At 38.6% G+C, this 27,918-nt stretch overlaps 1 protein-coding gene across 2 annotated transcripts in view; it reads left to right on the forward strand.

Annotated features, from left to right (window-relative positions):
• Nucleotides 1-25,118, forward strand: part of ZFAND3 (zinc finger AN1-type containing 3) — a 127,045-nt gene extending 101,927 nt beyond the window's left edge. For both annotated transcript variants that reach the window (XM_081940847.1, XM_081940848.1), the window contains exon 7: nucleotides 22,588-25,118. In XM_081940847.1, coding sequence (XP_081796973.1) covers nucleotides 22,588-22,742 — 155 coding nt within the window. In that variant the 3' untranslated portion in view covers nucleotides 22,743-25,118. The remainder of the gene's footprint in view (nucleotides 1-22,587) is intronic.
• Nucleotides 25,119-27,918: the final 2,800 nt, after the last annotated feature.

Below are 27,918 nucleotides of genomic sequence, written 5' to 3' on the forward strand. Positions count from 1 at the left end.
ACTGAAATTGCTTTCTTCTTTGACTATTGTAGCGGAAGAGAGGGAGAGCCAGGAGGCTGCACAAGGAGCGCGAGTAGTTTTTTCCTTATTTTTCTTATTCCACCACGTGGCCAAGATGGCAGAGGAAGCGGGGACGTCTCCTTCACCTCCATGCTCCCCTGGGAAGGGACCTTCAACCATGCAGCGACCCACTGCTTATGCCAGGGCCCTAAAGGCTACCAACCCCCGCCCCTTTCGTGCCCCCCAGAGGGACGAACTGAGGAGGCACAGGGCCCTCTCAAAGACCTTTTCCAGGGCTGAAAAACTGGGTAACCTTGCAGGGTAGGCTCAGTGCTTCCCTCCCCCCCGGCTCCAGATCTCTATTGGGGGTGAGTGCCAGCCTGGACACCCTCCAGGTTTCCCAGGTTCCCTAGGGAGATTTTTTGGGGGAAAGTCTCCTTCTCTTCCCCTTTCCCTGGAAGACCAGGACATGGACTTGGAAGATTCCTGCGCCCACGTGTATCCTAGGGAGGATTAGGCCCTACCCAGGTCCTCACTAGCTCCCCAAGCTGGGGTAGCTCAGGAGACAGAGAATTCCGGCTGGGATTCTCTGAATGTAGATAATCTGCCAAGGGAGCTGCAAAATCTCATCGAAAGAGCAATTGCCTCCGGAATTGCACATGGATTGCAGCAGCAGACTGCTCGGTCCCTAGTACCAGTAAAGGTGGGAATCCTAGTGCCAGCTCATCCCAGGCTCGGTCTCCATCCAATCCTGTGAGCTGCCCTGCCTCTCCTTCCCTGATTAGTGAAGGCTCAGTAGCAGGGGACAGACCCCAGAGAGATCCTGACCTATCTGAGGATGACAAGCCAGAGCCTCCGGCATTTAATGGACTATTCCCCCAACTTTATTCCGGTCTCTTCTACGCAAAGCACATGGTACTGCACAGGTAGAAGAGGAGGGGGGGATAGATGGAGCTAGGGAGGGGGGGATAGATGGAGCTAGGGAGGGGGCTAAAGAGGGCGCTTCAGATAGGCTTGTAGCAAAAAAGCCTCAGGACCCAGTTTTTTCTGAACCCAAGATGATGAAGGAGGAGATTCCTGCCCCTCACCTCTTCCTGGAAGTTGTGAAGAAACAATGGGAAAAGCCCACTGCCTTCCCAAACTCCGGCAGTAACGACAGACGTTTTTATAATATTGAGCCAGATTTCTCCCAAGCATTACAGCTACCCGCCGTGGACCCACCTGCGGTGGCCCTGGCATCTCCTGCATTTCTGGTGGCCAAGGACGTAGCAGACAACCTTAAGGCAGATGACAGGAAGGCGGAGATGACCCTGAGGAAGACATTCCAGTCAGCGGCCTGGGCCATCAAGGCAGCAGCATCGGTCTCATTCTGCAATCGCACGGCTATCCTGTGGATGGAGAAGATCCAGGAACACATTCCCCCAGAGGATGTGCGACTGCGTCAGGATTTAAACAAGTTAGTGGCAGTGGCTCAGTTTTCGGCTGATGCCACACTAAACACGATGAAGTTTGCCTCCAGGGCTATGGCATCATCCGTGACCTCACGGCGCCTCCTCTGGCTCAGGGAGTGGCAGGCGGACGCCAAGTCCAAATGGCAGCTGGCTTCGGCTGACTACACAGGGATCTCCCTCTTCGGGGCAGCCCTGGAACTGCTCCTCGTGGAGGACAAAAACAAGAAAAAAGTCTTATCCACCAAGCATCTGCTTGACATTGCCGCGATAGAACCGGTCCCCTCGGACCAGGAGAGCCGGGGGTTCTATTCAAACCTGTTCCTCGTGCCGAAAGCCTCGGGGGGTTCATTCTCAACTTGAAGTTCTTGAACCAACATCTTGTGTACCGCAAGTTCAAGATGGCCTTGCTTAAATCCATTCTAGCAGGCATACGGGAGGGCGATTACATGGCATCTACAGACCTCATGGAGGCTTATCTCCATATTTCCATCCTCCCACTACATAGGCGGTTCCTCCAGTTCTCCTATCTGGGTCGCCACTACAAATACAGGACCCTACCCTTTGGGTTATCCTCTGCACCTAGATCATTCACCAAGGTACTGTCAGTGGTGGCAGGCTACTTAATGAGTTTCTCCATTAGGCTGCATAGCTACTTGGATGATGTCCTCGTCCAGGGGGCATCCCCGGGTCAGACGAGGGTGGACCTCTGGCAGGTCATGGACACCCTTCAGGGGCTTGGGTTCTCCGACAACTTTGAAAAGAGTTCCTTCACCCCGTCAACTAGAATTCTCCATTTAGGGGCTGTTATAGACTCCCGTGCAGGGAAGGTTTTTTTCTCCCCGGACCGGAGGGCCAGTTTGGTTAAGATGGTTAAGCAGGTTTGTAGGGACCGTTATGTTCCCATAGCCCTCTATCCAGCTTCTTGGGGAAACTCATATCCTGCATCGAGGTAGTACCATGGGCACTGTTGCACGCCAGGACTCTGCAGTGGTGACTCCTACCGTTCCAGAGGGCCAACACCAGCAGCTTGCCGGCCAAGGTCGAGGCCACCCCTCAGGTACTGATTTCCCTCAAGTGGTGGCTATCCCCAGCTTTGCTCAAGGGGTGCGAGTTCAGGGACCAGGAGTGCCTCGTTCTCACCACGGACGCCAGCCTGTTCAGCTGGGGGGTGACACTGGGGTCCCAGTTGGCACAGGGCCAATGGTCCTGGCAGGAGCTGTGACACAACATCAACTGGCTGGAGCTCCGGGCGATCCATCTGGCGCTTTGACATTTCTGGACTGCTGTCAAGGGTCATCACGTCCTGGTCCTCACCGACAATGTGGCTACCAAGGCCCACATTCAATTGGCAGGGTGGCACATGTTCCAGGACACTGCACACCGAAGTGATGTCGCTTGGCAGCTGTGCAGAGAGACACCTGCGGTCGATCCGGGCGGACCACATCACGGGGATCAACAACCATCAGGCCGACTGGCTCAGTCGAGAGACGGTGGACAACGGAGAGTGGAGCCTGTCCAAGGAGCTTTTCCAGAACATCTGCCAGAGGTTTGGACAGCCAGTAGTGGACCTCTTCGTCACTCCGGCCACCACCCAGCTTCCGCGGTTCTTCTCTCGGTTCCCAGCTCAGGGAACGAAAGGGGTCGACACCCTTCGCACAAGGTGGTCAAGGAGGCTACTATACGCTTTTCCTCCCCTCCCTCTCCTTCCCAGGGTAGCTCAGAAGCTAGTCAGGGAGCAGGCAGAGCTGATCCTGGTGGCTCCTCACTGGCCGAGGAGACCCTGGTTCGCAGACCTCAAGATCCTGTCAGTCCAGCCTCCATGGCGGATTCCGGAGGGGGAAATAGAGCTGCACCAAGGGAAGCTAATGCACCCAGAACCACACTGGCTGCAACTAGTCTTGTGGCGATTGAGCGGGAGCGCCTAAAAGGAGCTCAATTTTCTCTGCGGGTGATTAGAACCATAGAGGCCTCACACAGAAATTCCACCTCGGGGATCTATGACTCTATAAGGGTTGCCTTCGTTTTCTGGTGTCAGGCAAAACGGGTTGAGCCCACCAGGGCCTCAGTCCTGCAAGTCCTGGAATTCATCCAGAACGGCCTAGACAAGGGTCTCGCCCGGGTACTGTGTGCAGGCAACTAGCTGCTCTTGCTAAGATCGTCCCAGGCGAGGGCTTGGTCCCTCTCTCCAACTACCCGTTGTGAAGAGGTTCCTTCGGGGGGTCTCCAACCTGCACCCCCCAGTGGTGCATAGATTCCCCATGTGGAATTTTCCCACTCAAAGGAGCCAACAGTTAGCCTGAAGCACCTAACCGTTAAGGTGGCATTTGTAGTCACTATCACGTCTGCTAGAAGGGTGTCAGAGCTAGGATCTCTTTCCTCCAGGGAGGACTTGTGCATGTTCCACAACAACAGGGTCGTGTTGAGGTTAGACCCAGCCTTCCTTCCTAAGGTGAATTCTATATTCCACCGTTCCCAGGAACTTGTTCTCCCCGATTTCTGCCCTAATCCGGCTAGGGAATGGGAACAGCAGTGGCACCGGTTGGACGTTCGATGGGGCCTGCATATTTATTTGAAGTGGACGGCCTCCTTCCGGAAGTCAGAGGCACTCTTCCTATCCTTCCAACCATCGTCTCTGGGTAAGAGGGTAACGCTTTCCACCATTAGCCGGTGGATCCGCTTAGCCATCTCCCTAGCATACGAATCCCAGAGGTTGCTGGTGCCAGCCGACATCACGGTACACTTGACAAGGAGCGCTGACACCTCGGCGGCTTGACCTTCCAGGCTCCAATAGATGACATTTGCAGAGCGGCTACATGGGCATCCCCATCGCCGTTTATCCGACATTACATGTTGGACGCGTTCACATCGGCTGATGTGGCGTTTGGGCGCATGATGCTATAGCAGGTTATTGCAGAGCATGAGTTCCCCACCCATGGGACTTAGCTTTGGTAGGTCCCATCCATTGGAGTCTCCTATCCCTGGCTCCGGAAAATGGAAGTTAGTCTTAACCTGAACTGCTATTTTCGGGGCTCGGACAGGAGGCTCCAGTTCCCTCCCTAGGTAGTAGGATAGCTGGGGTGGTGGGAGTTCTCCTTTGTGCCTTGTTTTCAGGTCTGGGGGGAGCTCACTTTGATGAACTGGAGAAGAAACGGTGCAGCACAGAGGCGTGTCTTCAGCTTCATCCCAGTCTCATGGCCAAATGGGCATGTCAATACCATCCACTGCAGCCTCCTGTCCGAGCCCCGAAAATAGCAGTTCGGGTAAGAGCAACTGCAATCTACCCCATTCTTCCAATAGCGATATTGCTGATCCAAGTTTATTCCATAAAAAGGAGGCATTCCTTTTTCAGAAAAGCATTTGTGATATCTACCTTTTTCCATGTATTCCTCTATAAATAACAGTAACACTTAGACCCATATACTGCTTCACAGTGCTTTACAGTCTTCTCTAAGCAGTTTAAGGAGTCAGCATATTGCCCCCAACAATTTGGGCCTTCATTTTACCGACCTCGGAAGGATGGAAGGCTGAGTCAATCTTGAAGGAGCCCTTAGCCAGATTTTTTTAAAAAAAATTGTAAAACCCACTCCTCCAGTTTAATTATTAAATATCATAGCATCCAAATATTTTCACATCCAATCTTTTTTGTTAGGGGGAGGTCCTCAGCTGTGCAATATCATGCTTCAATGGGGCTATGGTAATAGCGGTTGAATATATTTCTGTTGTGCTTAATATTTATGTTTGATAATAAAGCTGGCATCTGTCTCTTGAATACATATGAGGAAATGTATCAACCCCCTACAACGTAATTGTATTTAATGTATTCATTCTTTAAAAAGATGAATTCCTTAAGGGGGTGATTGCCATTTCTGTCTAAGCATGTTGTTGCATTTAGAGATAATACTAGAAAATGCTAGTCATGTCAGGTCTGCTGAAAAATGACTAATTTCAATACTATAAATATTTTAAAAATCTGCATACTGCTACATAAGGATTTGGAGGAAAATGCACCCATTCATAATTGTTAGATAGTGTTAATAATTTTTAAGAAGATGTTTAATATTAAGATTAACAAATTAGCAAATATGATTATTATGTTAAAATATGTTAATACAAATGTGATGTCAGTTTTGTAAGTCCAGCCATATAGTTAAAATAAATCAAATATAGACATTGCTGTTTTTTCTGTTTGAAATGCTACTCACCTGCTTTAGAATACAATTTCTTTATCTCTTGCAGAACACAAGTTCTTTTACAATAGCTGTGAGAGATAACATGAGTTTATCCATGTGAATAGTGCAAATCTCGGTATAAGTGGAGACTAAAATTTTGTTTCTAATTAATTCTGAACTACTGCTCTGTCAATTGGAAAGGAGACTTTCCAAATGTCAAAAAAATACCCAGTAACTCTAGAAACATTTATACTATTCTAAAATGTATGTTTTTTTCACTCTGGGTCCCCCCACCCTTTCTAAGGATATTAGTAATTGTTTTCCCAATTTGTAAAAGCATATTTTGACTCCCGTAATGGTTGTCACATTCACCTAAAATGGGTACCATACTTTTCCGAGTATAAGATGCACCAGAGTATAAGACGCACCCTAAATTTGGGGGAGGAAAACAGGGAAAAAAGTTTCTGCCTCTGCCTGCAAGCATCCATTGGTAGTAATGTGGCTAGCATCCTTGCAGCAAACAGCAAATGGCTTGGCCAGGTTCAGCAGCCTGATTCAGGAGGAGGAGCTGATTGAAAGGTGGAATACTCCCAACCAGCTGTTCCAGGCTGCATGGATTGCCACAGACCATCGCCGCCTGTTTGCCTCGCATTTTCCGGCGGTTCCAGGTGGCAGGGATCCTCACTTCCTCTCGGATTTTGATAATGAGCAGCACAGATTTTTTAATCCATTTAAAACAAACCCTATCACCTTACGCAGATTTAACTGGAGTGGATGGGGTGGGATGGGGTGGGAGATGATTTTCATGGGGGCAGAAGAGGGACTTGGCTGCTCGAAAAAGCTGGCCCAGCGCTGGTGGTACTCGGGATCGCTGAAGCCCTCTTGGAGGGACACCTGCTACGTGAGCCCATACCCTTTCTGTATGAGGGCATTTACAGTAACAATGCGTTGGTTAACATCGTCTCCCAAACTTTTGCGGCATAAAACTGAAACCAGGTGCTCTTGTGCGGGAGCTCCTTGGGAGAGGTGAGGACAAGCTTGGTGTTTCCTCTCTCCCAACCCCCTTTCTCTTTCCCCTCCTTTCCCTGACCTGCCTGTGATCTTAGCCCATGGCTCCTTGGCTTATCTTTGCTTTTCTTCTACCCTGCCCATTCCGTGAGCTGGAGCACTGAGGAGGCACGGCAGAAACACATGGAGTTTCATCCAGTAGAGGCTTGGCAGTGGGGCTGCCGAGGAACAAGAGGGTACAAATCCGAGGGGAAGAAGGTGGCTGTTTTCCTCCTGAAGGGGCTCCTTTTTCCCACCCCTTTCCCTGGGTTCATAGGGAATGTCTCGTCTCCGCAAGCTCTCTCACCCCCTTTGTTTCTCTCCCCACTTTCGTGAGGATTGTGGCACCATTGGGAAGGTGATCATGCTTTGAAAACCTTAGGAGAGGAGGAGGAAGAAAAAGGGCTTTTCGGACAGCAGTTTTGGCAGGTTCCCAGTTCTTTCCCAGTTATTCAGAGGCTTTTGCATATGCTGCCCTCTTCCTCCTGCTGCAAATGAGAGGTGCCTCAGAGACTCTAGATTTCTCAGGACGCTAAATTGGGAAGTTAAAAACCCGGAATGGGATACAATCAAGCTTAATTCAAAGGCTTTGGCTTTGGATCCTGCACTGCCACCCAAAATTGCTGTTCCAGCGATCTCTGCAGAACCCACTTCACCTGCCCCTTCTCAGGCAATTCCAGGTGGCAGAGATCGTGATAACAGCGTTTTTGGGTGGCAGCGAAGCGATCTCAGGAGCTTGATTGTATACCATTCCAGTTTTTAATATCCCAATCTAGCGTCCTGAGAAAAGCCATTTTTGCAATCAGGGAGGAAAAAGAGCATTTCAGGTGACAGGCGGTTCCAAGCTGCAGGGATCGCGGAGCAGCCTGGAACCGCCCGCCACTTGAAATGCTCTTTTTTCTCTCTGATTGCAAAAACAGGGTGTGCATTCCTCCTGGCTAGATCCGTCTCCTGGGCCAGGAGCCAAGCCGACAAGCCAGCAATCGGCCAGCTACCTCTTATCTGCCTGCCTTGTGTCCGCGCCCGGCTCCTGCGCCCTCGCTCGACTCTGCTGCCGTCTCGCTTTTGTCCCTGCCTCCCCTGGCTGACAGGAGAAAAGAGAAGGTGAGTCTGCAGAGGAGGATGGTGTGCGGCTCTGCAGTATGCACTGGGGAACTGGGAAGGAAAGCATTTTGAGGTGGCAGCGCATGGTGGAACTACCTGCCATCTGAAACGCAATGCACTTTTTTGGCCTCCGCACACGCCCTTTTTGGAATCGGGTAGGGGATTGTGGCACTGCCTCCCAAAAATGCTTTCGTTGAAAAGGCTTTGAACGCAATTCCCTGGGAAATCTTCGGGAATCAGGCTCCATGGGGAAGTGAGGATTCCACCACCCCCCACCCCGGCCTGGAACCACCTGAAAATGCTGTGCATGGATTGGGTGGGTGGAGCTACATTCGGAGTATAAAACACCCAGATTTTCACCCTCCTTTTTTGGGGGGGAAAGGTGCATCTTATACTCCGAAAAATACGGTAATTTTATTTGTTTATTTATTTTGTGCCTTTAAGTCCTTTCCCTGAGCAAATCAGTGCAATTTTCATAGCAAGGTTTCAGAAGAGGCTTGCCTTTATCTTCTTAAACCAGCAGTTTGCTCAAGCTTACCCAGCTTGCTTTGTAAGACGGGGACTAGAACTCATGGTCTCGTAGTTTCTAACCTGATGTCCTAACTGAAAATCTTAAAACACCTCAGTTATTTCATAATAAAAGTATCTGGCTCTATTTTTATTTTATTTTTTTGAATTTTTACAGTAAAAACAATAGTTAGCACTTGTGCATATGTACTCCTTTTCCTTTAAGTTTTATTTCAGGTTTTGTATTACAAATTTCATTCAGGAGTAGTAACAAATAGCTGCTATTATTCTCCAAGTAGCATAACATGCTAAAATAGCAAGTAATGCTTCCCTAATAGCATAATGTTGTAATAAGAAAAAATGCAAAATGAGGTTTATCTGTATTTTTTTTTACTTTGCATTTTCTTCTTAAATCCTCGGTAGGTTTTATAATTGGTGGAGCATATACATGGAAGTAATAAATATTTACTGTCTCCATTTTTAAAATAGTAGTATCTGCTGCTTGAGGTCCAATCTCTCCCTCTCTCTCCCTCCCCCTCTCTCTCTCCCTCCCCCTCTCTCTCTCCCTCTCCCTCCCTGCCAGGGGCCAACATTTGAGGGATCCCAGGCAATAAGTCTTCTCTGCCCTGGGGCCTGCCTTATGAAGCACCCCCTTCTCCCAAAAAATTAGGGCAACTCCATCTATTTTTATGTTCTAAAAGTCCCTCGAGATTGGAAAAAGAGACTTTTTAGATGGCTCCACTATTGAGATGGATATTCGCTCTCTTTCTCTCTTCATCTCCATTTTTAACTATGATTTTTATATTTTTAGATGTCTGTTATGTTATTTTTTATTGGTAATTGTACACCACCCAGAGTCACTTTTTATGAGATAGGCAACTGTATATTTTTATTAATAAATAAATAAATAACTGCAGATTTTAGAGTCCACTGTGTACTTCGCTCATCCATTCATCATATGATGTGTCTCGTGTTTCAAAGGTAATCTGAATTTATGGGGCATACCCAGGCTATTATATGATAATGTACATTTCTACCACTATGCTCCAAACCTAGTGAATTGTAGACAAACTGAATATTGACACTGACTTTATAGGTACTATAACTGATAATGATAAGTGCTAGGCTTTTTAGTTATTTGCACTTTTTTTATAATTTGTGCAAGATGTGTCCTAAACATCAACCATATGTGAGGTAAAATCTGGAGGAAGTTATTGGTTTTATAACATAATTGCAATCCAAACTAGTATGTAGCCTATACATCATTAAGATATCATTTTTATTCATCTTCAAATATTTAAAGGTAAGCAATTTCATTTTTATGTTCTAAAGATTAGAATCTGAAACAACACATTGAATTACAGAAATGAGTTTCAGTAAATGTTAGGAGCAATCAATATATTCTCTATAAATTTTAGGACTGTTTTTTCCACATATCCAGTGTTACTCTATGGAAACTCTAATATTTATCTTCTTTATAGTATATAATTACATTGAATGTCTTTTAAAAATCCCATGATCCAAAAGGGTCTCTTGCAGACATGAAGCATTTGGGGCCATGTCTTACCTAGCCTTCTACTAAATTCTTCTAATGCTGAAATTAATCCAAATCCTCTTTTGTCACCAGGAAGTAATTTGTAGGGCAGGGGGCAGGACAGGAAAGAATCAGAGTTTAAATCATCCTCTTCTGCCACTAAGGATGTTTCAGAATTATTCATATACTGTTCTTTGCTGAGAATATCTGAAGCATGAAATTTTAGTTAAATTATTGCTGCTGTTTTAAATTCAGCAGCAGTAATACTGGTGCAGGATTATTGTTTCTCCTTCAAAACAGTTTTCATTGTTATGAAGTATTTAAGGTATCTGAATATCAGCAACATTTTTATTCTATTACATTATGAGCATTTAAGAGGATTGTAGGACTTGGAAAGAGGGTACTCCAAATATTTTACTAAAGAGTCAGCACAAAGGTCCTTGAAATACAAATTCAGAGTGTCTTTCTTCAAGAAAGAATTCCTTGTGTATGCTGGCATTTTTCTACTATTCAATATGGGTTATTAACTGCTGACAAGAAATTCACATCTCATAAATAATTCTTAAGAGCCATTGCTGTATAAATTGAATGTGTTATGAATTGTGATGGTTCTTTTTGTACTGTGCTGTGCCTAGAGAAGAAAGAACAGAGTATGTCATTTCCATTAATTTCTAATGAGGTGCCAATTAAGGGAAAGAAAGAACCTCAGAAGGAAAGTCATAGGGCCACCCTGAATCTTCTATCCTGCAGCTGTCAGAGAAGCAGGCCCCGAAACCTTTCCTAAAAATTCCATTAAATTACAATCTCATCTAGTGCTCACATAGACAAATTCAGTTTCCCTTTGATTTTCAAAAGACCAATTTGTAAGATGAGTTCTGCATTTTCTCACACAGCAAACTGGAAGAAGCAAGGGGAATTGCTAATTGCCTCTGCACATTTCAGGCTGAGGAAGAAAATGTGGAAGCAACTTTTCATTTTATATGTCTTTAACTGGCTAAACTTTAAATCAAGAATCTTGGAATAATTCCACTTTCCTGTATATATGATTTTTTTAGATGCCAGTTATATCACACATATGTTGACAACAGTAACCTACAGTATTTTATTGGACAAGCTTCTATGTAGTTTAATATTATATTGGATTTAATGGCTGCCCAAAAGATAATTTAGTATAATGTTAGCTTCACTGTGTGGTAAAAAAATATAATATAAGGATATTATTACGAAAATTTATGTTAACAAAAATGAGTATATGCAAAATCTGTTTGACACTTTACTTGTAAGAAGACAGAAAGAGCCCTTTCCAGAAATAATTTACTTGTGAAAAATGCATTAATTTTAGTTTTCCTAACCAATTAACAATAACTTATTCCTGAATAATAGCCTATGAATGTTTGCTGAAAAAAACAAAAGATTCCATTTTAAATAAATGAGTGAGATGCAGAGATGCTGCTGAAAATTATTTAAGTGTCTTTGACAATTAGGTGTAATTTTAAAAGGACTGCTTGGTTATAATTAATAATTAATATTCCTAATTGCTTGTGATTCATCCCTTCCCCCAAAAACAAGATATATTGTTTTCAAACTGGAATGTCCCCCAAATCTAAATTTATTCTATGACTTGAGGTCATAAATGCTGTTTTCACCCCAACACTATATGTGTTTCACAGCCTAAAACCACAGGAAATACAGTGGTGCGGTGGCCAAAAATGGAATAAACAAGTAACTAAAGCAGGAATAGGAAGTAAGAATATGAATTGTGAAAAAAATTAACCGATTGTTTTCAAGAGAGGGTACCTGCCATGCAAGGCCAATCAAAAGAGCTGGGTGATAATTCATGTGACTATAGAAATACTGAATATGAATTTTTAAATCTTCTGAAAGACTACATTTGCAGCATCTTATTACAAGGATCCCTCTGTTCTTATTAATCTAATGATTAACAAACATGTTGATCCCCAAGATCAAAATTCTTCTGTCCTTCCTAAAGAACAAATAAACATTAGGGAACATCCAGCTAAGTAAATTGTGAAAGCTTTTTCCTTATAATCAGCAGCTCTACCAAAGGCATCTCTAGTAATAAAATCTTGATATTGAACTCGGTGCATAGAGTTCCTAAAATCCACATCAGACATCCAGGAAAGCCTAAGGAACAGTCCCATCCTGTCAGATGGGAACTACTCAAATCTGTGTGGCAGGGTGATACGATCTAAATTTTATTTCAGTAATGGTACACTTTTTTGATAGTATTTAAAGAAAAACTAAAATGAGTATTAAATTATTTTGTTTATGATGTAAATTTCTTAAATCGATTCTCCAAAATTATATAAACGTTGTATATGAACGCTATTTGAGCTGTAGCTGTTTTCTAACTTTATATTATACCAACTCCAATAAAATTATATATGTGAACTTATTTTTTATGCATTAAACTATTCCCATGCAAGTGAAATATTTGCTAAGTGAACTTTACCCCATTTTACAACCTTTTGTGCCACAGTTGTTAAATAAACCAATGCAGTTGTTAAATTAGTAATATGGTGGTTAATTGGCTTCCCCATTGACTTTAATTGTAAGAAGTTCACAAAAGTTGATCACATGACCCAGGGACACAGCAACTGTCATAAATATCATTCAGTTGCGAAGTGTCTGAATTTTGATCACATGACCATGGGGATGCTGTAACGGTCGTAAGTGTGAAAAATAATCATGTCACTTTTTTCCATGTGTGATGGGGCAATGGTTAGAATGCAGTACTGGAGGGTACTTCTCCTGACTGCCTTCTGAATGCAGTTTGGCAGTTCGAATCTCACCAGGCTCAAGGTTGACTCAGCCTTCCATCTTTCTGAGGTGGGTAAAATGAGGACCCAGATTGTTGGGGGCCAATATGCTCACTCTGTAAACCGCTTAGAGCGTGCTGTAAAGTCTATTGCTATTGAATGGCCACTAAATGAACTGTTGTAAGACAAGGACTACCTGTATCTGTAGACAATTGTTTCTAAAGTAGCCTAATTTCTATATAGGTAGACTGAAGAATGCACATTTATTTGTTATGGTAATTGGTTCCATTGTTGTCAACATAATTATTGTAACCTAGGACTATATTTAACAATCTACATATCTGAAATATGTTATTTATGAAGTACAAAATATGCTATTAAAAGTAAGAGTATGTATGTATGTATGTATGTATGTATGTATGTATGTATGTATGTATGTATGTATGTATGTATGTATACTTATATACTATACTTATCAATGATAAGAATCAAAATGGGATACTTTAGAACATTAATTTAACACTACCTAAGAAATGGGATTAAGATTTCCAAAGGCCAAAACCAAAAGAATTCTCTATGGGAATATAGTAGACATTGCCCTTAAAACAGGCTTGTAAAATTTAAAATTATAGCTAGGCAATGATTCAGCTACTGTTGCATGCAAAATGCAATGCATTCTAATTAAAGATAAATCCTACAGAATTAAAATGTATCCAAAAATGGCCATTGAAACCAGTTTATCAGGCAACTAACCTGTTTTCTAATTAAATGTCTAATTAATGATGTATGGATATGCATAATTTACATGAGAAAAAGTCTGAATATGTTTTTTCATATTTTAAATATTGCTAATTTCTTAACTCTTCCATAGCTTCACTGAAGTCTGCTTGTTTTTTAAATATGTTTCTGAATTACCTCAGAATAGCCCACTATTATATCCTATGCATTCAAAGAAAATATGTCTCTAAAACAAAATCTCCCTTAAGCTTATCAATACTGTAACTATTCATCAGAGGGACTTTTTCTTAACAATTATAATTACATGATAAAACCATATCTTGGGTTTCTTTCTTTCTCCCTCCCTCTTTCTTTCCTTCATTTTTTGATATAAAGGAATTTAATTCCATCAGTTAGGAGTAAGTTGATTGTTCTTTTATAAATAGGCACAATCTTACAAATCTGCCTCAGAAGTCCTGTTTATTTATGCCATTTGCTAGGCAGTGAAGGTGAACCTTTTGGGCTTAACATGTCAAAAATTAGGAAAATGCCTAATTTGACCTGCTGTCATGTTACACATGCACGCACCTAAACAAAAGAAAAACAATTCTCTGTCTCCCTTTAAACAGTGACCTATGGTGGCAGCCTGCAGCTTGCCTGAAGTAGAGGCATGTGTCTAAACTTCATGCCCAGCACCACCACTGCCACTCAAAAAGGCTGCCTTGCACCATTCTCCAAGGCCCACAAGCTTGTTGTCTTTCTGTTGACAGTCCTCTGAGGTCTACCTGAGGATGTTACAGGTTGCATGAGGCTTCCATTCTTGAAGTGGCTTCAGAGCATGCTCTTCTATGGCATCCACAGTCTCCGAAAACCACAGAAAAGCACATGGTGCTCTCTCAAGATTTTTGTGCATCTTCTAGTGGGTTCATAGATTGCAGAAGGACATACTTCAGGCCTCCCAAAATTGCATGAGAACAGGGCATGCTTTGTTGGGTGTTAGCAAATGCTGGGGTGTTACCCAAGCATTGTGGCATGTCTCCTTTGACATGTGTGTCATAGGTTTACTGGACTAGGGCCATTTGTCAAAATAATGTAGACATCGGAATCTACCTTGATTCTGGTACATAGGTTCCAGAAATTCTAACAATTTCTCAGAATTTTGTGGGGCAGAGTGCAACAAGCTCTCTGCTACTACTCTTAATTGTTAGTACTTTTGTTTAATGTTCATCTATATCAGGGGTGGCGAACACGCGGCTCGCGAGCCGCATGCAGCTCGCGGCCAAAATAAATGAGGCTCTTTGCCTCTTACCATTATTTAGTATACTGTGGCTCAGATGGCGCGCTAAACCCGGAAGTACGGTCGACGCGACAACACTTGCCTGCGCTCCACCAGCTCGGCTTCCGTTCATCATGAATCAAGTATTCTATATTTTAAAAAATACAAACTTATATCTTAGTTACTAGAGATCAAAGTGTCCAAGGAAATAGATTAATTCAAATGCAATGAATTAATCATTATACTGAAGTTAAAAGACAAGCAATTATCAGAATGGTGGCTATGGCAGAGATCTTTCTAAATTTTTAACATTTCATTTAACTTAAAATACTGGAAGTTGGAAAAGATTGGTGATCTGCCAATCATTTGTAGATATACCAAACCCATAGAATCACAGGGTTGGAAGGGACCACAGAGGTGATTGTTCAATTTTATCTTTAAATAAGATTAAGACAATTTGCTTTGTAATCCAGTCTAAGATTAAGAAATGCTGCTCCTCTATATCTTTCTTTTGAGTCTTGTATGATTTTGAATCTTGCTCCCCCACCCCACCACCCAGCTTCCAGTTGGTGCCATTTGGAATAAAACATTTATCTTAGATAATATCTAAGTTTCAAGGAATTGTTCATTTCATTCAATAATTTGTTATAATTGTTTTCAAATGTATTATTATTATATCCTATTAAATAAGAGTTCTAGATATTTCACTATATTTTTCTCATATCCCAATCCCCCTTTTCATGTTTTTTTTCATTGGAAATTGAATGCCTTATTATCTTACTTTTCATTTAATTTTTTATCTCTAAAAGGTAGCCAAAAATCTTTGGATTCTGCCATTAGTATCTTATGGAGCTTTGTGTTTGCATAATCGTTACTACTATATCATTTGCATAGCATTTCATCTTGTATCTCTTTCTACCTGAATCTTTAGCTGAAATATTTGTTTAGCTTTTCAGTTCTGGCCCGCCAGGACCTCCTAACCCAGGGGTGTCCAAACTTGGGAACTTTAAGACTTGTGGACTTCAACTCCCAGAATTCCCCAGCCAAGTTTGGACAACCCTGTCCTAACCAATTATAAATAATAAAAGAGAAAATGCCCATCCTTGCCTTTGACTTTCCATATTAAAAGATTGTAGAGATTATTCCATTTACTGTGAATTTTAACTTGTCAAAAGCTTTGTGTCTAAAAATATTTCCGTTGCAGCTCTAATGGGTTTATAAAAATTTATAACAAAAAACACCTGACTGAGCATGTTATATTATGTGTTTAATATATTATTGTTAAAATTATATGCTTTTGTGTGAGTGTTTGTCTGTTTTGGCAGGTCACTGCTGTCAATATCTCTCTCTCTCTCTCTCTCTCTCTCTCTCTCTCTCTCTCTCTCTCTCTCTCTCTCTCTCTCTCGTATTCTCTATATTAGAAGAAAATAATACTTAGATTTAATATTTCTTCTGGAGGAGGGAGAGGAAAAGTTAATAGAAGAGGTTAAAATGTAGTTGGTGGAGTTACAATATTAATTAGAGTGTTTATTTGCCAAAGTATTGATTATCTTATTCAAGCATTGGCAGCAAATATAAGTAGCTATTTTGTAAAAAAAAATTTACTTCAATTGGAACAAACTAAGCTTTAAGGGCAGGAACATATAAAAACAATGACTGCTTATAAAATGTGTGGAATTATAAAAATGCCCCTGAAGTTTCTATAATGTACAAAATAGTTGTGTCTGGAAATTTGCTGTTATTTATTCTTGTCTTATCTGTCTTGCATTTTTATTGCACTAAAGCAAAAAAACAGAAGATACAGATATGTTGCCAGGAAGTGCTAGTAATGCTTGTTTGTTTTAATTAATTTGTTGGTTGCACTTTAGTTTTTAATTAAATTCCAATTTTGAGATGGGGTATGTTTGTGAAGATAAATGCTCCATAGAGTGACTTATAAAATAATAAATTTTAATTCAGGTAAATACTTAGTACTCATAGATGTTAGAGGCAGAAATCCAAAATTAAGACTCAAAACTTAATGACAATTTTGATATTATAGCTTCTGATAAAATTCACACCTGAGTGAAAGATAAGATTTTTTCCATATAAATGTTTACTAATTGAACACACATTTTGGGCTACTTGGGAGAAATTGCTGCAGGGACACTGAAAAAAACATTTGAGTAATTCTTGCTGAGATATAGTCACTTCTTAGTCTAGTATGGGAAACATTGCCTTAATTCTAAACAAGCTTTATTTATCCATGATTGCACTGGCTTAGTCAAATATATTAATTATGACTGAGATATGTCTTCATGTCAGTTTTGACTATTAGTGACCACTTAGATTTTCTATAGGATGTTCTATTCCAAACTAGTCTTTCAGGTCTTCTCATAGTACACTCATTGCCATTGTAACTCTGTCCATATTGCTGCTTCTGCCCTGCCCTTCCATATTTCCCAACATTACCAGTTTCTCCAGAATTTTATAATCTTCATATCCTAAGTATGATGATTTGAGTTTGGTGATTTCTTTCTCAAATAAGAACTCTGCGTTGATTTATTTGATGATCCATTGGTTTCTTTTCATAGATAGCTATGCACAGTATTCTCAGGAGTCTTCTCCAATACCAACGTTTTAAAATGTCAATACTCCTTCTCTACTGCTTCTTCATATTCCCAACTTTCACTTCCATGGAGTGTCATGGGGAAAACATTGCCAGTACCATCCTGATTTTTTACTGGTATTTGAATATTTTTTTACTTCATGTCTACCAAGTGCAAATCTGTGGCATATTTCTTGGTTGCTGTTTCCATTAAAATTGACAAGTCAAAATAGCCAGAAGCTATTCATACCTTCACCGTATCTTCATTGTCAATTAAAGGCTAGTTGCTATACTCATTATCATTGGTTGGGTCTTCGTTATATATACTAACTACTATATGTTCACTGTGCCCTTTGATTTTCATTACTAGAATTTACAGATAATTTACATTTTCTGCTGTTAAAGTCATGTCATCAATATAGCACACATTATTGGTGTTATTTCCTAAAATTTCAAAATTAAACTTGTCTCCTTCCAGTACAGCATTCCTCATTATATATTCAACATATAGAAAAAATATTTTGAAGCTATTACCGACAACCATAAGGCATTTTAAACCTAAAGCAAAAGCAAACCGATTCAAAGAAACATTATAAATGTATATTTTATATTAGATACAAAGCTAAAAATAAAGAATGCTTTTCACTTTTTTCTTTAAAGGGGGACAAAATTAACAAACTCTTGAAATATCAGTTGTGTTACCTCTGAAGCAAAGTATATTCATATGATTAATAAATATGAATATCAAAGAAAGAATGAAAATTCATCAAAACCTACTTCAATCCAAAATAGTTTTAATGTGAAAAACGATCATTTCAGTGCTTCCCCAGTGTTTCATTTCAAGAATAAGATGCATATAGTTTAATTAAAACTTAAGTTAGATCACTTATCATAAGGTGTAATTTAAAAAATGAATCAAAACACGTTATTCATATGAATGATTTATGGTACATCTGAGGACCACCTCTGGATGTCAAGTATGCAAAGAGTATTGCCTAAAATGAAACCTTCCAATATTTTTTGTGAAGGAAGCATATTGCTTTTAGTTCCCAAATAGTGTTTTCCATAGGGTTTTTCCCTGTTGGATGCATCCCAGAAATAATATCTTTGTAGAAAGTTTCACATTAGAACCAGCAGTAAGTCTTAATTAAAGTTCTTCAAATTAAGCTTTGTTTTCATTTATTTGGGTTTTCTCTAATGTCTTGTATTAAAGACTATGAGAGGAAAAAAGACATTAATTTGTTTACTAAGTAAGTTTGAGATGTTGACAACAGAGCAAAGTAGAGTAGAATCAGGACATGTGAAGAGTTATTAAAATTAAACATTGTTTTTAATAACCTAGAGTTCTTTTCAAACAGGAGTAAGCATTAATTACTATTGGTGCAAAAGGGAATTGGCTAAAGGAGATAAATTGTCAGCAAATATGAAAGTTCCTTTGGGAGCTTTGTTGAATTTGACTAATAAGATGGTTTTGTTTTTGGAGTACTCTAACAGAGTAAGATTGGCATCAGTTGCTATGTTTTTGGCATATAACCCAAAACATGTTGCTATAGTGGAACATTTTTGTGAACCTTTTTGATTTTACAAAAAACAATAAAACTATACATAAAGAGAGAAAACGGGCAAGGAACTAGGAACCTGATTTATTTTTGAAGAATTCTTATAAAGTAGTGAACAAGAAGCTGCTGTTAAAAATTAAATTTGAAGAAACAATGTTTTAGAATATAGATTCGAGTAAGACATAGATGCATATTGGCTTTATAATATTTAAATGTTATATTGCATATATTAGTGGAATGCAAGTTGGAAGAGAGCAGAGTTGGAATCAAAATTGTTGTTTGAAATACTAACAATTTGACATATGCAAATGACATACTTTATTAGCCAAAAATAAGAAGCCTTTGGAAATAAGAAAACGAGAAGTGGGGAGTAAAAAAAAATCTGTGTTCATCTTAAATGTTAAGAAGTTGAAGGTAATGTCAAGTTGTATGCTTAGTGAATATTTAATTCATAGAGAAGTAATAAAAGTTATGTGTAGTTTTCTTTTGTTCAGCTCAAAGAAGGACAGTACGCCTCAGAAATAAAGATTAATCCTTGGTAGGAAAGCAGTGACTCTCATAGATGAGATTATGAAAAACAAGGGCATTTAATAGCAATAAATAGCAGAATGGTGAAGACAATAATCTTCCCAGTTATATGGCTATGAAAAGTTAACAGATAAAAGAAAGAGATGCTTTTAAATTACATATTTGAAACAGTTTCTAAGAGTATCATGGGCTGCAAGAAAAATCAACAGAGTAAAGGCTTAAGCAAATGACAAACAGAAAATTGCACCCTTTGGGCATATAAGGCAAGCAGATGATGGACTAGAAAAAATCTCTATTCTTGACAAGGTTGAGGAAAACAGAATAAGTTGGGTGGATAGAATTATAGAGTTGAAGTTTTTCCAAGGAAATTACTAAAATGCATATATGTCTATGCAGTCAAGCACAATTCATAGCACCTAACTGTCTAACCATATATATCTGACTGATTCTACGAGACTCTTTAGCTTACTTTCTAGATACTTCTTGAATTTGTTTCTAGTGTACACCAGAGGTGTGAAACTAGCGACCCACAGGCCAGATGCGTCACATGCAGGCCACACCCACCCCAGCTCTGCAAATGGGAAAATGTTGTAAAACGTCATGTGATGGCAACATGATGCGGCGAACTTGACACCCATTGTGTATACTATTTTTTGACGTGTGGGATATATCCTTAAACTTTCCTAAATCACAACTCTGAGTTACATTTTCGCGACATTAAAATATTATATAAATGAATTAATTTAGGCAGAAATAGAAATGCCCACTTGCTGATGAACAGCATCTGCCAGTAAAACAGAGTTCCCCTATATTTTCAAATCCCCAGTCCTTTGCCTAATTAGTCTTGCTAGAGCACTTTTTAGGAAAACTAACAGGAGGAGCCCTGCGCATGTGCAGAAAAATCTACATTATGTAGAACATCAGACTGGTGCATTTTATAAAAATCAGGCTCCCGCTCTGAAATAGTTCTTAGTTCCTCTGACTTTCTACCATTTTCTTGGGGCATGTGCTTGTTACCTTGTTGCATAAGCTTACAATTTGTCAGCATTTCTAGTCATAAGATCCCAGTTCTAATAACAGAGCAATAGTTGCAAAATTAAACCCAGCTAGTAATATGCATTAATTTTTTTAGCCTTGGCAACCAAATGGTCAGAAATGCGCTTCTTACATAAGAGCATATTAACTTTAACATAAGATTTCATAACAAGGCACCATTTAAAAACAAACAAAGCAAATTCAGATTCTTTGATTACCTTTTACATTGGACTGCTATGTTCTACGGACCAGAGAAAGGGTTGTTGGTCACTCTCAGTTCAGATATAATTATTTTGCTTGAGACTTAACTGCAAAAAAAATATGGAATGTTACCTGGTTGTTGTGTTGTGCCCAAAGCATTCTGAAATAAAATATTAACTACTCATTAAAAAGATTTGTATTTTACATTTCTGCCTTAAGCAGAGAATCAGTAAACACTTATGATCTTGTTTGTTTCTGCTGAAAATCAATTAGAAATCACTTTTTAGAAAATTACTGTCTGTAACCTCTTATAATATAGACATGTTCTAATGAATTATTTTCCCCTTGTTAAGAGTTCATTTAATAAGGAACTTCTAGAATGATTGAGAGCTAAATAAAATTGTATACTTTAAATCTAAATTCTTTTTTAATTATTTTGCTCAGAAAAATTTATGTTGTGCTCCCCGGAATCGGAATTAGGCAGCAGTAATCAACTACAGGTAGTCTTTGACTTATAACCCTTATTTAGTGACCATTTGAAGTTACAACAGCACTGAAAAAAGTGGTTTATAATCATTGTTCACACTTACAACTGTTGCAGCCTCCCTATGGTCACATGATCAAAATTCAGATGCTTGACCATTGAGTCATGTTTATGATGATTGCAGTGTCCTAGGGTCATAACATCATTTTTTGCAAGCAAAGTCAATGTTGAGTTATATTTGCTTTACAACTATGTTACTTATTTAATAACTGCAGAGATTCATTCGCAGGACAGGTTGTAAAATGTGGCAAAACTTGCTTAGCAACAGAAATTTTGGGCTTTTACTAAATACCGGTTGCCTTATCTTTTAATTTTGTTTTATTTGTTGTACAAGTTTATAGAGCTCACATATTTTCTGTAAAACATACTTGCTAGACATATATGTTGTAACAATGCTCACTTCTGAATGCAAAAGTAAAGGAATAAATGGAAAGAAAATAGTTTTTTAGAAAAAGTATGTGCATTAGTTCCAAAATGGTTTTTATTATTTATTTTAAATATTTTTACAGTAAGTTTAAATTTTTAAAAAACAGTACTACTTAAAATAAATACAAAAGTCCTGCATTTTCTTGGACCAAGAAATCATCGCAGCTAGAAAAGTCTGCACAAGTATTTCAAGAATTATACTGATGTGGAAATGTATTTATATTTCAAAAAAACCCAAGTTGACACATACTGTCTGGCACTACATAGTTCAGTAGTACATAAATTTGCACTGCCCTTATCTCTGAAAGTTTCTAGATATTTTTAGGCAAATCATTCACCTTTGTCAATTAGAATTTCAAATTACCAGTGAAGTGCAAAAATTCATGGAAAAGGTGAAAGTGAAAAAGCGGTAGCAAAATTTTGTACAAGAATAATAGTGTCATTGTTGAAGTTAGTTTTGAAGTGGCTCCAAATAAATTATCTGTAAAGAAACACATTTTTCTTTTTTAAATAAATCTGGCACATGGCTTGAGCTGCTGATTATAGATGGTTAGCTGTTTCACACAAACATAACAGCTAACAGCTGTCAATGTTTGCATGAAACTGCATCAGGTGTTCTGATTTGAGAAAATATACTTTGGCTCTATTGCTATAAATCCCCTTCAGATGCTACTGATGAGATTATTTATTACATATTTCACAAGTATCAGTTTCAAAATTAACTCTTTCAGTTGTGATTTTCAAAATTAAAACTTACTTTTCTCTGGGAAAATTCCATTAGAGGATTTCGCTTCAGGCATGATTTTCTATACTGAGATTATATTTTATATGGAAGGCACAATATCAAAAATAATGACTTAATGGAAAGATTTAATGGGTAATTTAATTAAAAAGATTTAATGGGTAGCTCTCTCTAGCTGTGGGTAACCTGAAGGTTTCAGTTGGTTAATTTATTCCTTGTATCATTCGGTTATTTAGTGACTAGAAGACAAAAGCATGCACTAAGCCATATACAATTTTTTGTAGTCATTAATCTCTCTTTAGAAGCTGTTAGTGCATTCCTAACATTATTGTCTATTCACTCTTCTTTTTTCTTTTTCTTTTTACCTTCTGTCCTTACAGGTTATGTGTTCTGTATGTTACATCGCCTGCCTGAACAGCACGATTGCACATTTGACCACATGGGACGCGGGCGTGAAGAAGCCATTATGAAAATGGTGAAACTGGACCGGAAAGTTGGGCGATCATGCCAGCGCATTGGCGAGGGCTGCTCCTGAGTGGCAAGACTCTTCAACCAAATGCTGTTCTCTTAGTTCACTAATGTTAGCCTTATTTAGGACAAAGTCAGCCAGACACTTGTACTGGGCAAGTTTCAGACTACAGCCAATCAATTTCCTTTCTTTAGCCAACCATCCTGGTACTGTAGTTTAGGAGTTAAATGGTGATCAACACTGATTACTGGCTGGTTGTTAAGGTGCCTACTAGCCACTGTATTAAAAAAATGAAGACATATTTTTGAGCATGGCTAGTGGATTGTAACAAAAATATGAAAGCTTCTATTATTGCAGGAGTCAAGTTCTTACAAACAAACAAAAAGCCTTATGTTGGGAAGTGTCCAGCAGCTGAGTAGAAACTGATGTAAAAGACTGCTTATGTGCATACCACGCTGGAAGAAACTATCTTTATTAGCCTGGCTTTCCTGTCCTTACTATTAGCTAACCTTGAAGAGGTGAAACTCTGCTTGAAACAAGCAGGGTGGTTGCTAGACCTAGAAGACCTAAACCCTTATTTTTGCTATTTCCACGCATGTCTTCTAAGGTCATGCAGCACCACCAACATCAGGAAATCTCTTAAGGGTAGGAACAGCTTTCTAGGAAGCCAAAAAGAGGAGACAGATTCTTACAACAACTTTTATATTAGATGAAAATATCAGATTACAGGGAAATTATTTCTTCACTAAGGTGGAGGAGGAAATACCTTACTTTAAAAGTTAGTGCTATTTTGGAACAAGCAGTAAACAGTGTGCATTTTCTACACAGCATCAACAACATTTCTTAACTGGCGTGATCCAATTCCATATGCCAACCATAGTTTGCTGTTTCCCATCAGCCAAAATCTGATTGGCTCTTGTTTGCCTTTTGCTAAGTGCAGGTATCTGATAATTGAACAAATAAGGCTAATTCACAGCACGGTAGCCATGCCTGGATTCTACAGACTGACTTTCTGTAGCTAGACGTGTATTGAGGGGTAAAGGACATTTTGTAGCAAATGGAATTCAGTTAACAGTATTGGGGGAACAACCAGGAAAATCACCCTTTATTGAACTGAGTTTGTACACCTCACTTCCAGTGTATTAAGGAGATAATCAAATGGGCTGTCCCAGCCTTGTGACTATGCAGCTTGGTACTCAGTGAAGGTCTCTGCTCATCATCAGTTGCGAAGCAAGTGACTGTAAAATGCCTTGCATAGAATGGGGACTCTCCAGATCTGGTCTTTTAGAGCTACTATTCTATACTGGGTATGTCAATTTCATTGAACTGAACTGCACATTTTTTTTGTTGTTTGTTTCTTTGTTTCTAATGTGCAGTGGTTTCCTCTAGCTACAGGCAATTGTGTCTGTAAGAAATATATATATATATATATTTATAATGGCCTAACGTGGAATGTTTACCCCACAAACTGGTTAGTGCTCAGTTAGCAATTTGGAATTAGGTCTAGTAGGGAATAGGGAAGGGTTGCTGGAAGAAGGGGATCTGTTTTGTCTCTCATTTTCACAAATAGAATATACTAACCCACCAAAAAGAGTGAATTCCCTCATATCACTCTTTAAAAAAGGTTGTAGGGTAGAGCAGCTTAAATAAGTCACTGACTGCTCTGTATGTTCTGAAGATCAGTGACTAGTTTACAGGTTGATTTGTATTTAATCTGGTAGCCAGTATGGCCAGTGAAGGAGACTCAACCTTTGCCTATATTGCAAATTGGTGATGAATTCAATCCACCATTCTAAAATTCAATATGGAAAAGCCATTCTGTGTTGTACTCAAGGCTTTGAAATCAGCAATGGAATTTCCAGCTGCATATTCTGTTTCCTAAGGAAGTATTCTCCTGTCATCGCTATATGGGAGAAACCAGACAATTTTCTTTGCGTTTGCCATGAAGAGTTTCAAACAAACATGGACTTCAGCTGCTGCCACGCTATGCACTTTCTTCCCTTCTAAAATCCTAGCATAGCATTTGATGGACATTCTGATTGATATACAAGACTTTCAGATTAATAACAAAGATGCTGTTTTTCTCTCGTTAATCTTTCTTTAGCCCTGATACACGTGCACAGTTGATTTCAAGGTATCTCTTGAGCAAACACTACTCAAGTTCATGTGGATTATGGACAATGTTCACTTTAAAAAGTGGGGGGGGGGGGTTGTTCCTTTGCAGTATCTGTTCTGTGAGGTTTGTTAAACGTAAAGAAAGCTTCAGTTCTTGTAATCTTAAAGAAATCTTATTTAACCCTTTTTGTGTTCTAGATTTACTTACACATGTAGCTTAGAGCTCAGTTTTAGTTTAACATTGTGAAATATTAAAAATGATTGTAATTCTTTTTCCTCCTGCTTAAAAGAAACAAAACCATTAAACAGATCAGATTAAAAGTTGAATTCTTCTCTGAGTTTTGCAATAGGTTCCTCAATTCAGTGGCTACTATATGGCATAATTTTTTTTTAAAAAATATTGATTGTGAAGTTTAAAAAAATAAATACTTCATTACTGGTCTGTAGCCTTCAAATTAAAGCATATCCTAAATACTAGATTTGGGTGGCCATTTCTGGCTGAGAAAACTGGGTCAGAAAAAAACTAAAACTATGTTCTTTCCCATAAGAACAATATATTTAATTTTGACATTTTATACCTATGTAAAAAAAGAATCTCAAGAGTGTCAAAAGATCTCAAGTGTCAAAAGATTTCTACAAATGTTTATACCCAAGAACAAAGATCAGTCTACGAACTGGTATCATTGTTCTGCCATAAATATGTGTGTCTTCTATAGCAGATGTTGTTTAATTCACTTTAACATCCTTGTCTAATGTTTCGCTTTATTCATGAATTAGTTGAGTTTTCATGGTTGTTCAGTATATATATCTGAAATAATTGCATAACAAAACTCAGCAAACAAAAATCCAAGCTTTTAAAAACTACAGCAAATATAACTAAGGGAAGAAATTAAAGGTTTTACATTGGGTATTAAAATCCAGCAGATGCTAAACTTAATTCCTTTTATTTCTTGCTAAATTTTGAACTATCTGGTACAAAAAAAAATTAAACGTGGGGTATATATGTGCACTTTTATCTACTTCTTACATATAGTGTGAACTTATAAAAATAACTTACAGCACTTTTTAATACTTGTGGCATAGCATCAAAAATTAGATATGAGAATGCTCTATTAATTCCCTTCATTACTCATTAACATTACATTTAGCTTTGATAATATTTTAATTCATGCAGTTCTAGATTCATAGACCTTACTTAAATATAATGCTGAAATGTTCTGCTAAGACATTGCATGCTCCTTGAAGACTTCTTTTCTGCAGAATTAGATGGAATTTCATATTATGAACATATCACAATTGTCACCAAAGGTTTAACCACAAAACTGGAGGATCATTCAACCATGTGTCGAGTTCTATCAAAATGAAATGAACTCTCAACATATTCTTTTTGTATTCTTAGGTACATTTCAAGACTGTTTTGACAGCTGTTGCAATTCAAATCCCAGTAAAGAAACAAATCCCAGGAAAAAAAATAAGCACTTTAAAAAAAACTGGTTAAATATCAAGGGAAAAACATTTTTCAAGTGACATAGAAATAGAAGAGATACAAAACAAAAAGCTAGTACTAGAAATCAGAATGTAAATTGTTTTTATTAAATAATACTATTTAATAGTCTTTTAAAATTATTTCAATGTAATGTTTTTCAAAATAAAATACAAAACTATATTTTTTACAGGAACAAATAAAAAAACAGACACATTAAAAGAAAAATACATTAAGAAACATAAACACATAAAAATTTTTGTTTAGTTTTCTCAATTACATGCTGTACAGGTTTCGCTGCACTGAAGATTTAAAGGAACACAAGAAATGTGTGCAAAAATAGATTATATTTTTCTGGGGTGGTTTTTTTTTAACCAAGACTGCTTGGTTTCAGTTTTTCTAGACTAACCATGGGCTGGGGGAATTATGACATATTTCCTAATATTTTCATTTTAAATTATACATGAAATTGATTAAGACATGAAATATTTTTTTCAATATTTGGAAACATTCCAAATCAAGAAATAAACATGAAAGGACTGGAAAGCTTGTCTCAATGCAGACATCTTCAGTTTTCACAAATTCATTAAAATAATATACTATGATGAAAAAGGATTAGAAGGAATAGAAAATGCTTCTGGTGATAATGTTTCTAATTCAGAACTACTGGCACTATTAGTCAGTGTTCCATGTGTAACAAAGGGTATATCATTTATTCCCTAAATACTAAAAATACTAAAATTTAGTATTTTCTCTATCTTTGATTCCAGGCAAAAAAAAAACCTGGAATTTATCACTATTTTTAGTGTTATCCCTCCATATAGTTTTATTTTTTTACATGTCTACTTTTTAGAAAATTGTCAGAAATATAGTGATGGTACATTCCTAGGTGTCCTTGGTGGTCCCTGAGCTTCGTTGTTTTCTTGCAACGTTCCATTACCCATCAGTGTTATCATCAGGATTAGCACTTATGACGTTATCTAGTTTGGATAATGTCTACTCTTGTAGACATTATCCAAAGGACCCCTAATTTCAACCCTGAGCCACAAATATTCCCCTTTATTGGTATGTTCCTTAGTCTGTTTGCAGTAAAAATAAATATCATTTGAAAGTATGTTTAGTTGAAACACTTTATATCAAACGTGATTTACATAAGCAAACCAAGCTAACATAAACATGCTTTACAAATAAGTACAATGATTTAAAAACAGTTTAAAATTAAATAGAAACTACATCAAGATTTCCCAATATTTGTCTCCCCACCAAAAGACTCCTGTTTTCTGATCTTGTGTCTAAATGTCTTCGTATTTTACTCCTTTAAATCTAATAAACCTGAAAGGATTGAATTTGGTTAAGATTGCTCAAATGCAACTCTCAATGAAAGCAAATATAATCCCAAAATAATGTTGCAGGATCCAATCTTGGTGGGACACCGGGACCAGAAATTTAGTCTTGCAAGCTTTGGACTCATGTTGGAACCCATCCTCATGAGTGACTGACACAGATTGGATCCTGCAACAATTACCAGTGCCTTTTTATTGCTTTTGCATCTTTCTGCGTTCATGAGATTTTTTTTCCCTAAAAGCATACAAACTATAAATGAAAACAACCTGCCCAATCTACATATTTTAATTATGTAATAAA

The sequence above is a fragment of the Natrix helvetica genome (genome assembly GCF_964273705.1).
Source record: "Natrix helvetica genome assembly, chromosome: 2".
Lineage (NCBI taxonomy): Eukaryota > Metazoa > Chordata > Lepidosauria > Squamata > Natricidae > Natrix > Natrix helvetica.